Source organism: Chroicocephalus ridibundus, chromosome 2 (assembly GCF_963924245.1).
Source record: "Chroicocephalus ridibundus chromosome 2, bChrRid1.1, whole genome shotgun sequence".
In the NCBI taxonomy this organism is placed as follows: Eukaryota; Metazoa; Chordata; class Aves; order Charadriiformes; family Laridae; genus Chroicocephalus; species Chroicocephalus ridibundus.
In genome coordinates this window covers 5,216,590-5,231,849 of record NC_086285.1, presented here as the reverse complement: position 1 = coordinate 5,231,849, position 15,260 = coordinate 5,216,590, and the positions used below count along the sequence as shown (strand labels likewise).

Here is a 15,260-nt window from a genome sequence, read left to right as displayed (position 1 = left end):
CAGGGAAGCCTCCAAAACTAATGCGGGCAACCCTGTGTTTGCTGGCTCTCCTGGAGGCCACAAGGCTCAAAGCCCTCTCAGAGACCTGTCATCGCTTTCTTGCTGCAACAAGTCACTTTCCCCAGACATCCTGGGTGATGAGGTGACCCCTCTGCCACAAGTTCAGGGTCTGCACCCTGAGGGGCAAAGCAAAGGACCAGGCCTCCTGCTACCGCTGTCAGCTCTGACTGACTTTGGCAGAGGATCAGATGGGCTTGATGCAGAATGGCAGCAGCAGGTCCTGGCTCTGGGAAATGTGTGAAGTCTACTTCAAAAGTCAAGCCTAAATTTAAGAGAATCCCAATATCAGACACAATAGGTTCATAGCAAAGCCACCTCATAACTTACTAGTGAAGAACAAAAATACTAATCATTGTCTAATTAGCTGGAGGAAAGGTCCCTGAACAGGACTGAAGTAACAGTAACGACCTTCTTATTTTACTATATGCAATTATTCTGTGCTCAATGAAGAAATCACATTTCACAGGATGATAGTAGCAGGAGAAAGAAAGATGGGTTATTTTCATTTCTTCTTTTAAGTATTGTTTTCAGTACGCTTCTTCCAAACTGCAAAATCAGACTGATCTCTTACCACAAATTATGCTTTACAATGGAAAGAAAAAAAAACACCAAAAAACTTGAGGGAAAAAAAAAAAGTAAAGCCTCTCCCATCTGTGCATGCACTGAAATCAAGAGCCTCCCACTGATGTATTTCTGGAAGAATTCAACCTAAGCTAGCAAAAGAAGTGAACAAAGATGGTTGAAATCTTGATCTGGATACAAAGCTATTGGATTCAAGCTGACCTAATCAACTGCAGATTTGGTCTCCTCAGAGAGAAGCTTTACAAGCCTAAAAATCATGTTTTATTCCCTCCCCCGGAATTCCTATTCCAGCCTTCTTTTCCCTCTGTCATGTTTGTTTGGTTTCTCATCTGTGTCCTTCCTTTAACTTTCACGTACTCTTGACTCCCTAGCCGAAAATATTGTGTTCATCACCCCAGGATGGCTAAAACATGGTTTCTGCAAGACTGTGGACTCTTTTTTTTTTTAACAGCCTTTTTCTAGTGAGTCCATAATTAAAATTGGCACAAAACATCTCTCGTTACCCCAAATCTTCTGTCATTAAGCATTCCACTGGAATAAAACCCTTCTGGACATCTAACAAGGTTACAGAAGAGGCATGAGGTGGGAGTAGTTTTAAGGCTTCGTAGTACTTTTCTGAGCCTGAAAACACACACGCATTGCCTAGCAAAAAGAGAAAGTTGTGCAATTGACCTTTGAAACTCTTACTTCAGACATGTGTTTTAAATAGATAGAGAGCCCTTCAATCCAAATGGCAGTGCATCAGAACTGCTTAGCATCTGTCGCCTCAGGCTGGGATGCTTCCTCTCACCTTGTCCTTTTCCCCAGTCCACGCCTCAGCTGCATCTCCTCGCTGCATCCAGCTGTACCTCTAGAAATTGTGCTTACAAGGCCGTGTTGATGGAGTTTTTATTTCTCTCTCTCCAATAAAGATGAAAGGCCACCAGAGCATAGAGGGCCCCTGGCTTTTACAAAGGGATTTAGCTTCCAAAAATGCACCCTTTGGAAATCAAACCACAATAACCTTTGAGGAAAAAGTCGTGCTAACGTGATCAATAGCAGCGCTCAAGACACTAAAATACACAAGATAAAACACAAGTGAAAATGTTAATTGAACCTCTAGGCCAGCCACTCATAAAAGTGCACATTTCTCTAATTATCGGGACAGGTCTTACCCAGATAGTATGAACAAGACTCTGTGACAACGATTTCCAAGCAAGGCTCATGTTTTCTTTGCAAGCTGAAGCCACCACTCCCGAAGAACTTTGAACAATAATTAATCAGAAAGAAAAGTGGCAGAGGTTAAATCTCGATGAAAGAATGGCTGTTTAACCTATGAAAATTAGCTCTTTTGCTCTTTAAAAAATTAAATAATCTCTTTAACCCCTTTCAAAAGAGAGAGGATGCAAAACAGAAGAGCTATTAATTCATTTGATGAGACAACAAAGAACTGCAGGAATTTTTCTTTCAATGTGGAATAAGCCATGTCAATAGGGACAACCGTGATACCTGTGCCAATGGCTCTTTCTCCCATGTCCATCCACGTGAACAACAGTCCAGTTGCTAAGTCACCAACGCTATTCAAATAATGTCCAACAAGGCAGCCGGTTAGAGGGCCACCAAGGAATCACAGAATCATAGAATATCTCAAGTTGGAAGGGATCCATAAGGATCATTGAGTCCAAGTCCCTGCTCATCACAGAACTACCTAAAACTAAACCATGTGACTAAGAGCGTCGTCCAGATGCTCCTTGAACTCTAATAGGCTTGGTGCAGTGACCACTTTCCTGGGGAGCCTATTCCAGTGACTGACCACCCTCTCAGTGAAGAACTTTTCCTGATGTCCAGTCTGAACTTCCCCTGATGCAGCTTCATTCCGTTTCTTTGTGTCCTGTCGCTGGTCACTGGAAAGAGATCAGCACCGTCCCCTCCGCTGCCCCCCTTGAGGATGTTATAGACTGCGATGAGGTCACCCCTCAGCCTTGTCTTCTCCGAGCTGAACAAGCCAAGTAACCTCAGCTGCTTTGTTTAAGTCTTGTCCTCAATGCCTTTCACTATCTGGGTCTCCCTCCTCTGGACACACTCTAATAGTTTGATGTTCTTCTTATATTGAGGTGCCCAAAACTGCACACAGGACTCAAGGTGGGGCCACAGCAGTGCATTGTAGAGTTGAACACTCGTCTTCCTTGACCAGCTAGCTATGCCGTGCTTGATGCACCCCAGGACACAGTGTGTGTACACTGTGATGTGCGTACCCTTAGAACAAGGAGTAGGCAAGGAGGGACCAAAACCCCATCTGTGCAAGCTTAGCAATACTTATGTGCCTGTTTTCAGCAGCATAGCCCCTGAAGAAGATGAGGATGCTTTTTGTAGTACCCAAAACACTCATTTGAAGTGGCTATCTCAATGAAACAGCTTTCCTATACTGACAGACAGAGGGGGGATTTGCAGAGAGAGAGTTAGAGCTATAGAGACCTTTTGTTCCTGTTGATCACAAAAGCAGTCTGGACTCCTAATGTCAATCCCCAGCTCTGGATTCAGTTCAGCTCGACAGACACCCAGGGATGAATTCAGCTGCCCAAACACAGGCATCGTGTCATTTGTCTTAGAGTATCTGCAGCACCTATGCGGCCTGGAAGATAACCACAAGATATTTACCTGGAAGATAAACCTACACAAGGCCTGGGCCCTCTGAAACAGGAACTAGATACCAGGCAAGATACCCCTGGCCACATCAAATGACACTAACACTTCTGCAAGGGCTCCTGAACTGATCTGTACATTTAGGTTGAGCTGAGTAACTCTCTAGGCTTCATCTTCTGTATCAGAGTTCCACTAACTTGTATTACAGCTTAGATACTTAAATTAGCTGTTGATACCTACGTGGAAACACCTAGATTTGTGTGTCTTAATCTGCAAGCCAGAGGTCTCCCAATGCCTCCACCTGCCTGCAGCCAGCACAAACGAAGCTGACCAGCCCCGGCCGGACAGGTCTCCCATGGAATCCCCCTCCGCTGCGCTGGCTGGTGTCGACAAACTCAAATCAGACAGCGAAGGCTACAAGAGTCAACACTTACTGTCCAGCAGATGAACATCTAATCCTGGATTTCCCCACTGCACAGGGCAATTTGTAGGGAAAGGAAAGAGCTAAAGTAGATATACTTTAGCCTGTAGCATGCTGTAAGTACTTGCATGTACGACCACGTTTTTGCAAGCAGCAAAAAGCGTCTCATTACTGCCCATTTGCTGAATTAATCAAGCTCCAGAATGTCCTAGTAAGTGAATTAATCTGTTTCCTAAAACAAGAATAAAAGCTTCACGCTGTCAAAGCATAAACAAATCTAGAGGGCAGCAATGATATTGTCATCTTTAGCTAAATATAGATCCTGAGCAGAGACAAGTGCACAGCCACACACTGCACCAACACATACATTCCCCCCCCCCGCCTTTTTTTTTTCCTTTGAGAATAATACATAAGCTTTACTGCACAATTGCAAAGTTGTAAGTGGATGGCATCATTTTCAGACCATTGGTCAAAAAACGTTTTGCCTATATTCACAAATCACACCACAGGGTAGCCAGATCTTGGTTTGTCAGCATGACTTTATTTCCCAAACAGAGAGAAAAAAAATCACCAAAATAACAAAGTGTTGGAGATGAAAAATACTCTCAGGCTGACAGACTTTGTTTTACGATTCCAGCTGAAACTTATCTGAGTCACTCAGCAGTTCCCAAGAGAGACACAGAAACACAGACACACACAGAAAATCACCAGGGGACTTTTTTTGCTGTTAGGATGGAAATATTTTATGCAAACAGTTTATCCTATAGTGGCAAACAGGAGGGGATTTTTTTTTTTTTTTATGCACCAGTTCTTGTTCTTAATTTTTTTGACTCAAATACTCTTTCATTAAATTTTGCTGGCACATTGCAGGGTCTGATAGCATTCCCCACCCAAGCACTCAGGGGTTCTGAGTTAGAGCAACAATCAAAGTGTGCCAGTTGACGAGATGGATACCAAGCCAGGGCAGCTCCATCCAAAGCCTTTGATGCGCTGATCTGTGGTGATGGGAACTACTGGTTGCATTTTGTGTTTAATTCCGTACACTACCTGCGCAGAGACTACAATAAAGCACAGAAATAGCCCCAGGAGTACCAGAACTTGGGCAGCCTGGATTGCCAGTCTTGTGCTTGACTGAGTCTGGTACAAGTTTTTCATAGAGTTCAGGCACTTCCAAGTCTGGATTTTCTAGTGTCTACAATGCAAATGCTTTCATTTATGGGAAATGCTACTGGGTTCATTCCCTCCAGCCGATGAGCTACTTTTATGAAACTGGTAGGAACTTGGCATCTTTGAAAGCCTAATTTCTAAAAATGACAAAAAAAATCACTTAATCCGAAAGTTTTACACAGATTACAATGGGAAATATACTCACAGACATACAAAACCAAACTAAAGGTACACTATAGTTCCGTAAAGGTGGCAGCTTGCAAACACGGGATGCATGACTATAATAAATAGCTGAGTTACAACCTAGAACTGGATAAGTCCTTAGTAGAAGAAAGACATTGCACACTGGTTTTTCTAGACTTGGCTGATTTTGCTCTTAAAAACAATTCAGTACAATATTACACACCACCATTTCTCCCTTTGCCTCACCAAAATGCAAAATAAAACAGGACAAACCTACACCACATGTCCTAGGCAGAAATCTCACGTTGATCCAAGCCATCTCCTGTTCAAACCTTCACTTTGCAGATGGTTTATTCACTTCTGAAATCTGTAAGATCCATTTCCCGTTTTTTATCAGTTGTCTGTGCTTATTTTATTATCTGCACGAGGTGCACAGTCTAGGTTTTAAGAACCTTGGGGTTCATTTCAAATGGCCCTCTAGTCAGCTCACGAACTGAGGTGGTGAAATAATGCAAGTCAAAGTAGTCACACCGTGTCAGTATTTGGTGTTCCCAAACTGTGGACATATTCTGCACGTACTAATTGCTGCGTCTTTCAAATTACAAAAGAGATTGCACCTCCGTATTCGAATCTTAACCTGCCTTCCCAAGCCTTAATCACCAACTATTATCACCCAGGAAGCTACCAACTTTACAAGTTGACTCAAATAGCACAGTCCTTCCCTTTTCTGCGCCACGGCTTGGAGGAGCTACACAGATGGAAGAGTTTAAGATCAAGTGAAAGCCACTTACAGCAGCTTCGGTGTGCTTTGGTTTTCTATTCCAAGCTACATACACAGCAGTAGGTGTTACCAATCAGTCCTGCAGGCGTGCACATTCTCAATGTGACTACTCACATTTTATGTCGAAAGGAGAAAAATGTCCATTTCCCCAGACTATGACAAAATAATGCTTCAGTGTTTCAATAATATATTTTCATCAGTCTTTAATTAGCATGCCATTGTTTTAAGAGCAGCGAATTTAAGAAAATTTATTAGCTCTATAATACAAGCATTAGCCACCATTGAGAAGGAGTGGAGAGGGGAAGAACTTTAAATCAGGTCATTGATGAACTACTGAAAGCACTAACAGAGCTTATCAAAATAAAATGGGGTATTCGAGATTTTTTCCTTCCCTGCACAGGAAAAATATTTAAATTGTCTCCATTGTGTTTATGATATAAATAAGGAATCATCCATAATGCATTTTTTTTTCCTCCTCCTTTCTTTCCTTCTAGAGAAACAAAAATAAGGCAGTGGAAATACTGACCCACCAAAAAAAGGAAATGGAAAAAAAAAGTCATACTCCTTTGAGGTACGCTTTCCTATGGCTGCTCTTGTAGGGTCTGACCAACTTGCTGAGCTGTCCTTAATTCTCAGAAATTTTCTTCTGATCGCAACTGAAATTGTAAGGTCCTGGAGACTACCTGCTATAATCAAAGAGAGCATAACCCAGCCCTTTGCATGTTCCCACCTATTTTATTGCAAAGAGCACGGGTCAGAGAACCCATTTGAGGGTTTGGGGATGATCTTGCAGTTCTCTGAGGTAACCTCTTTACTCTGCTCAAAGTCAAGGAGTCAAAAGCTGGACCTTAAGAACAAATCTGGAAAAGGGTTTAGTTTCGCGTAGCAAATACACAGAACTTTTGTCTAGTTATCTGACCCTTGACACCTAGAGCTGGGGAAAGAATATATTCACTGTCATAAGTTAAAAAATACAGTCTAAGATGACAGGGTCATTTTTTTACAGGACTTATTGAGAACGCTAGCCCCATAAAATTAACACTACCTGAAAATTAGACTGCTAACACCCAAGCGACAGTTCAGAGTGAAACATGGAATGAAATGCTCCCCACAGTCAAAAGCAGACCGAGTAGTCTTAAAAAATGAGTGATAAACAAGTGAGTACACATATTTGGAACTAATATGTTAAAAACTCTTAATGAAAGGTTTGAACAGTATTGACAGATAAGGAAAAGGAAATGAGTGCCTGGGTCCGACAGCCTGAATAACAAATTTTTAGTGAGTCATCGTGATTGTTTACCTCTAAGACTAAAGCATCAGTTCCAAGAGATTTCTAAGGAGCCCCCATACTCTCTTGCTTTGAATATTATTCGCCTCTTGATATCCTCTACTGTTTCCCTTGCAGTAAGGATGCAGCCACGCCAGCCTCATAAGCCAACCGCTGATGAAGTTACTAAACAGATTCCAGACCTCAGCCTTATGTTTGTTGGGTACGACTTCCAGCCCAGTTTGTCCCCCTGTTCACACAGACAGATCTCAAAGGGAGATCTTTTCAAAATACAGCTCTTAGGCGTTAAGACTAAGTACTTCACAACTCAAAGGTTCTTTAGTTATCCAAATGGCTGAAGCACTGCTACAAATACTTTCAGCTACACATATCTACACATGAACAAACACACAAAGCACAGTATACCGTCCTTAGATTGCAGAGGGTATTTTCCCCCAGATCTACCTAAATACACTGCAGTAAAGAGGAATCAATGTCCAAAAGTCTCTGCTTTTGAGAAATCTGCATCATTCCAGGCAGGAATTTTAAATATACAGGCTGGAATGTAGAGGAAATGTTGATTCCCAGGCTAACACTTTTTTTCTTTTTTTTTTTTTTTTTTTTTTTTTTAGTGGAAAATATATTTTGGGTCTCCCCAGGCGCCTTCTCAACACCAGATCTGAGGGAGAAGGAAAGGAGTTTGTACTTACTTGTGGTGTTGTATTTGATCCCATTGAAGAACTCCGGGCAGGGTCTCTCTACTAGTTCCCCCGCAGAGGTTCTGGGCCAGCAGGTCCCGATCTGATCAGTGGTGGCATTGCAGTACGGACCTTTTGCGTTAAAAAAGGAGACAGAAAGGGAAAAAGAGGCAGTTGAGAAAGCACAAAAGCGACACACTTTGCATCACAAAGCAAACGGAATCTTAGCTTTTCCGAGCCCCTCGCTAGGTAATGTTTCCTACCATCAAAGCCCAGGAAAGGGATAGAGGAACTCTCTAAAAAAGTCTCTTGTAAACGATCCAGGAGGCTGCAGTTGACATCAAATTCTTCTAAGATGAACTGAGATATGGTCACATCCATTATTCCCCTCGGGACTGCTGGACCGGATCAGACTCCTTCCCCCTTTTCTGTTGTGGTTTGGGTTTTTTTGTTTGGTTTGTTTTTGGTTGGTTTTTTGTTGTTGTTCACTCTCCGTTCTTCCTTCCTGGAAACAAACGAACATCAAGCTGCGGACACCCTGCAATCTCGTGCGTGTGTGAGCTTCTCTTCCTCCCAGCGTGCTGACAACTTGGCTGAGAGTCTGCGTCTGGCTGTGCAGTTCAATCCTCCAGGCTCTTCTTCGCTTTAAAACAGCGGCTCGGGAACCAATGGGATCACGCTGAGCCCAGAGTAAGGGGTTTGCGTCTCTTCGCCAGCTTCCCTGGTCTAGCAGCTCTCCAATGCCGCCTCACATTGCCAGACTGTTGTATTGCTTTCTCTCCCTCCCTCTTCTCTCTCTCTCTCTCTCTCACACACACACGCACAGTTTTATTGTTAGCTTCGGGGATGAGCACTTTTGCAAAAATACTCACCGCAAATTAGAGCCAGGGAGGAAAAGAAAAACCATCAGACGAACATAACTCCTCTGGCTTTTTTGTGAAGCAAAGCAATTCCTGCCGTTACTGGGTGGAACTGAGGATTAGCAGAGATGCTTGGAGAGGGAGGGGGAAGAAGGGACCCAGTCCTGTAGATGCAGTGCTGCATCAGGCCTCGAGAAAGAAGAGAGATAATAAAAGCTGGGATGAGGGAAATGATCTGACAGAAAGGAGGCATCAGAACAAAGGAATCTAGAATAATGAGCCAGAGGAGAGGCAAAGTGGGGAGACTGAGATCAGGGTTGAGAAAAGAGAGATCAGCCTGGGAAAAGTAAGGCACAGAGAAAACATGTCTTTCAGCCCCTCTTGCAGGTGGGATGGGATGGACAGTTTAGTAGGGCAAGGCACCGAGAGCAGAGTAGAGCTTTGGAGAGAAGGACGGATCATTCTGGGGACGAGGAAGAAAAGAGACGCCATGGTCTTATTTTCCAGTGGTAGGAGGAAGCAAGCATTTCAGAAAGGATGAGCACCCAGACTGATCCAGGAAGCAGGAGGAGAAGCCTCTAAGCAAGGAAACCATGACATGGGGAGAGAGGGAAAAGCAAAGGGTTTGACAAACTGAGATTCTTGTGGAACAGGATGAGAAGGCTCTGGACAAGGGTGAAGATGAGAAGATTGGAGCGAGCTGCCCCAGATGTTAGGTCACCTTTTGGGAAATCAAAGTTCAGTAAAATGGGAACTAGGTGAAATTCTGCACTTTGGGACAAGCTGGAGAGCAGCTTAGACCAAACCAGCCTTGCTGACTTGCTACATCAGGATATGAGTAAATCTTTATGAGAAAGTGGCAAAAACTTGGTAAGGAGGATCATGGATCCAGAAGGATCTTAGGAAGCAAATAGAAAACTGACTTGTAAGGGAGAAAAGCAAGACAAGTACGCATGCTAGTAGCAGAGATGAATGCAGAAACAGAAGGTAAGGACAACACAGAAGCTTTGAAAGAAAAAAAGGGATCCATAAATGAACTCCTGTTTACAGTCTGTGTTCACAGCTTTAGATCAGACATGGTGCTTACACCGAGTTCAATGCAATGTTACAGGACTTCTGATAACATCTGTCTCCCACCCTGCAATGGCCTGGACTTTCCCTTTACTTGTATTTAAGATTGAAGGGCTTCATTCTTTACTCTTCAAGGACCAAAAGCGGTGTGTTATCCAAAGAAAGGAAAAAGAAAAAAAAATCACTGGGTTAGAAAGGCAAATAAATTAACAACATGCAGTGATGAGAGAATTAGCCAGAAAGCTATTTTGCCATCTGGGAATCTGGAGATTTTTTAAGATTTTCAGATTGCAATGGGGGGGGAGAGGGGAGGAAGTGTCATCGTGGTTTTGGGATGAGCATTTTTGTTTTAAATATGTCAAAACTCACAAAAATAACAAGTGTCCTAACTCTCTAGGCAGCATGATATCCTGAGGCAAATGAATGCAACTCTCTGTTTCTCTTTCTGGGGCGACGATCTCCTTCCCAAGTTAATGTTCCCAAAATTGCAACCCTTCTTGAGAAATCCGCATTTCAACAAATCGACCCTTGTCAACACCACCAGATCTCTTTGTCCCACACATGTCTAATCCCAAAAAGCAGGAGACAAAATTTCTTTAGCATCATTCACACAATATGACCACGACCAACATACTGGTTGCCTTTAAACAGGGCTCTCAAGTGGTAATGTGAACTTTTCATTTCAAAACCGTTCTTTGTAGTGGTTAACATTAAGTCGTTAAGATTCCCTCTGTCTGGATCTAGTCAATTCCTGACCATAACAATTTGACTCATTTGATATGAAAATGTTGCGTTTTATAAAAGAAGAAAATCCAATTAAACGACAGATTGACAGAAATATTGTAGCTGCTGACACTGCAGATTGTCTGCTGATGCAGTACCCCTCCATGATGCATTTGGTACAGGTAACTACTAGATCTTGCCAGGCAGCAGGGAGCAGAGATGGGCCTCAGGAATCACCAAGCACCCAAAGAAAGCTAGTAATTGCACTTGCCATGAAAAAAAGCTTTGCCACCTTGAAAGTGGGCTTGTTCCTATGTGGTGGTATTCCTTGTTTTTTTCGGGTGCATATGCAAGACGTGCACAACCAATCTATGTAAGAACATCTGAATATGCAAGGTTATGGAAGTGAAGAAGACAGACAAATAAACAAAGAAAAAAATGAGAGGTCACAGTCTCATCTTCCACTGGTAGGAGGAAGCAAGCATTTCAGAAAGGATGAGCACCCAGACTGATCCAGGAAGCAGGAGGAGAAGCCTCTAAGCAAGGAAACCATGACACGGCTTAGTAAGCTTCTTATGCAGAAGAGATACTGGAAAGTGACCTGCAGCTCTTCTAGTAAGGGAATGAGCTCTGCTCATAAATGGGGTACGATATTCCCGGTAATGGAAATCTTTGTATGCCAGCCCTTGCACCACTGTTACACAGTTTGTTTTCTCAATCTCCAACCCAACCCGCTCCACAGTTGGTAGAATTAGCCAGAGGGTATCTGGCCAATTAGTTTGCCCTACTAATAGTGACTAACAAGGATGACATTGTGCTGTTCAACCAGCAACACCAAAACTCAGCTCTATTCAGACTCAGGCAGCCAACATACGTGTTTGTGTGGGGTGGCAATACCTCCAGGACCAGCTGACTGCTCCTTGGTCATGTCTGCTAGAGCCGCCTCTTCTTCTCAGACACTTGACCTCCACAAAATCAAGAGACCGCTCAAGATGGGTATTGGGAAAAAACAAAAAAAAAGGAAAAAGGAAAAAAAAAAGAAAGAAAACACACCAGTTCTCTCCTCATTTCCCTTCCTCAGAGAAAGAAAAGACCACTATACCTCATCCAGCCTTCTTTTCCCACTACAGTGACTGTTTTATCGCCCAGGTTCCCTACCCATTGCTGTGAAGAGCTCATGCCCTCCAGGCACAATAGCCACCCATCTCTTCTGGTACGCAACACAAAGCTTAGGACAAGAAATGCACATCATTCATCAAACAACCTGGTTACATGGATACCCTTCTTACTTCAGTGCCATTGGCTTTCAGGAATTTACATCACCAATATGGAAGTATCACACAGAGTCATGGTCCCAGTATTGGCTCTTTAGGTCTCTTTCTTTTAACCAAAGTAAAACCACATCGATGCTCATCATCTAACATTATAAATTGGTCTGTTAACACAGCCATGGGTCTGTGTTTGGAGCGTGAGACAAGCAAGAGAGCTACATACCCAAACAACAGATTCGATAGGGCACTGTGGTCTGCAGAGCAAGTAGAGTGCCTTCTGGTTGAACCTCACTTCTGTCTGGCACTTATGGAGTTAACGTAGGTTCATGTGAACTGCCATAAACACTTTGTGGTGTTTACTACATCCTCACTGAGGCAGAGACTCAGGTAAATTCCAAAGAAAGGATTCCCTACCCTGCTTTCAATGGAAAAATGGCAGAGAGAAAGATGAAGGAGAAGGAAGAGGAGGAGAAAGAAACACCTCTCTCATTTGTAGAAATAAAGTCTTTAAATCCCTAACGGACAATCAATGGGCAGAATTAAGCTTGATGGCAGAAATACAGGGTTATCAACTAATTGCTCATACAGCCCAGCTGCTCTAGTTTGGAGTTTAGCATCAACCTCTGCATTTGTCTACCTCTACCTTTTTGTTACCTTTTAATATGAGGCAGGAGGGTTTCAAATAGCACAATAAGCTTTTTCTCATCTCTCCTTTTTGTTGTTTGAAAAATGTCCCCCAGTAATCGTTAATTATTGCAATGACCTTTCAGCATCTGACTTTAAAATTAGTGGGACTATTCAGCTAGGTAAGGAATGCAAGACCATACGCTTTAAGGAAGGTACTAATCTACCAGAGTGGCTGCTGGACCATAAACCTGAAGTCCCTCCTTCTCAACATGCACTGCAAAACTGATTTGACTCCATTTTCAATGCAGTGACAACATGACCATTACCTGGTAAAACATTTACCTTTCCTTCTCGTTCCAGGTATGGCAGCAATTTTCAGAGTGGAACAGGACAGATTCGTACCATATGGAGCAAGACAGTTCAAGCGGCAAAAGAGATTGATGACAGCTTCACAGACAGTACACCTCTAGAACTACCACAGGGATGTCATATATGGCTGTCTTCTGTGCCACACCATGCCACGGCTTCTCACAATGAATTATACTCTGCTACATGAACGGACTGTTAAAGAAAACCACTTCTCAAATTTCGTACTACACTTCTAATCAAAATCTGGTCCTTACTGCATGGACTTGAGATCTACACAGAATGCACCGAGTTGCAAATCGTTGTATGTGGAGAGGAATATCAGACACAGACAAATACAGATCTTTGTTTCAGTTGATAGACTCATTTGTTAGAAACAAGAGACATCCTTTATTGCCACAAATGAAGTATGACTGTAGTGAGCAAAGATAAAATTCAAAAATTCAGGTCTGTGGTGATGAATCTTTGCAGCTTCATTGATGTTAGAAAATATTTACTGTGGGTGTAAAAAGATTCAGCAGCATAAATAATAAATGGCTCGTAGTTACACATTAATATATTTCTTTCAGCACATTAATACACTTGTCATTCTTTACAGCTATAAAACCTGTACAAGTGAATCACGTTACATGAGATAAATGATGAGACATTGCAGGGACATTATAAGACCACACAAAAGAACCAACCTTGACACATTCATAAAGTGCCAATGTTATTTTTTTAAAGTGAGGTGTTTTGGATGAATGTGCAGAACACCATCTACCATATGAGAGCACAGAAACATTCACTCCAGAATAACAGTGATTTTATACACAGCCAAACTCAGGGTCAGTGCTTCACAGACATACAAGAACAGAAAGGACCAATTTTATACATTTATTTATGCCTGGCAAAGGCCTGGTCCTCTGTTTACAGCATAAGCAAATAAAATAAATTTTAAAAAAGGGTATTAGGTCACATCTGAACAAATGATGACCATGACAATGTGTCTCATTAGTCCCACTTTCTTCCTCTTATGTACAATGGGACCGTTGCCAAATACGATGTATAGAATCAGAGGTCTTGCCCTGCTCTCCTCCTTACAACACAAGATTTCTTGTGGCTTAATTCAGGCCATGCCAGTCGAGCTTTTGCTCTCCCTGCCTCCCACTCTGCTTCATTGTGCTGACGGTCAGTGCACGCTGGGAAGATCCGAGTAGTCATCCCATATTGTCTTAAGCTGGGAGGATGCACAGAAAGCAAAGGTAGAGGGTAATAAAATGTTCAGAAGTAAATCCCCCATTTCCTCTGAAAACACACAGACACTCTTCATGATAACTGACTTTGAAACATCCTACAGCCCAGAAAACAGAGAACAAGATAGAAATAACATATGATTATAGAATCATAGAATGGTTAGAGTTGGAAGGGACCTTAAAGATCATCTAGTTCCAAAACCTCTGCCATGAGCAGGGACACCTTCAGCTAGACCAGGTTGCTCAGATCATGGTGCCCAGTATCCCATCTCTGACAATGACCAAAATCAGATGCTTCAAAAAATGATTTAGCCCACCAACAAAACCAGCCTGCTCCAAATTGCCATGTTCTAATTACTAGGGCATCCTAAACAACCTTAACGCATGCAGTAAGAGAATTAATTCTTTGGATTATGGGTCTTGCCTTCATTGTGCAGCATACAGCATTGTAGCTACAGTATTGTAACTCATAGTTTTAAACCATCCAGCTCATATCTGCTTGTGTTTTTCAGAAGCATCAGTGGCCTGGCTTTGAGATTGTGGGCTAGTGGCTTATGTACTCCTTTGGGCATCTCTGCCCAACCCAGGTGCAAAATCTGGGACTCATAACGCTGCAGAGCTGCCAGCTCTCAGGCTGAGATTCCTTTGACTCTCTGCTTTTCATGAGGTATCTAAGCTGCCATTATAGCCAAGGAGGATCTAGATTTTAGTTCAGCTGCCCAAAAATACATGTCCAGCACGATCTGAGACACTCTAGCATATCTGAGGCTTGCACATGAGGCTGGCAGATAACCACTGGTCCTAGGGAAGAACTACCCCTTCTGAAGCGGCAGATGGAGGCCGAGTATTTTGTCTTCAAGCATCTCAAATGTTCTGGGACACCTGTATCTAAGCAACCAAATAGAGACTTAGATATCTATTGATTCTAAGGGCTGACCAGATCTCTCTTGAAGATATGTACGCATGGGCCCATAATCTTGAAGACTTAATCTGCCTTCCAGCTAGCAGGACAATATCAGTTCACATGGCTGTTCTAAATCCCCAGAAGTGCCTCACCATTGCCAAGCTCAACAAAGCAACAATAGCAAATTTTCTAATAAACACTTGGTCTTCTAGTATGTACGTCCACTCAGGCTACTGGATATTAGACTGAGGAAAAACTGGACCTTCCACAGAGCAGAAGAAGCCCACCATCAGCATGTCACTAGGGAGAGTCTTTCCCTATTATTACTTAGCTTTATCCTAGGTAATAGATTTTTATTCCTTGGGTTACCAAACTTGACTCCTTCATAAATGTGGGAAACCTCCTAAAACACAAACAAACAA

General features: G+C 42.6%; 1 protein-coding gene across 2 annotated transcripts in view; it reads right to left on the bottom strand.

Moving 5' to 3' along the window:
- The window catches only part of CRHR2 (corticotropin releasing hormone receptor 2), a 167,685-nt gene that overhangs the window by 106,859 nt on the left and 45,566 nt on the right, over positions 1-15,260 (bottom strand). Inside the window, exons 1-2 of one of the 2 annotated variants that reach the window (XM_063324317.1) lie at positions 8,045-8,559; positions 7,794-7,913 (exon numbers count right to left, since the gene is read on the bottom strand). In XM_063324317.1, the coding sequence (XP_063180387.1) occupies positions 7,794-7,913; positions 8,045-8,162 (238 nt within the window). In that variant the 5' untranslated portion in view covers positions 8,163-8,559. Of the gene's footprint in view, positions 1-7,793; positions 7,914-8,044; positions 8,560-15,260 lie in introns of those variants that run through there. The other variant, XM_063324316.1, reaches the window with a different exon arrangement.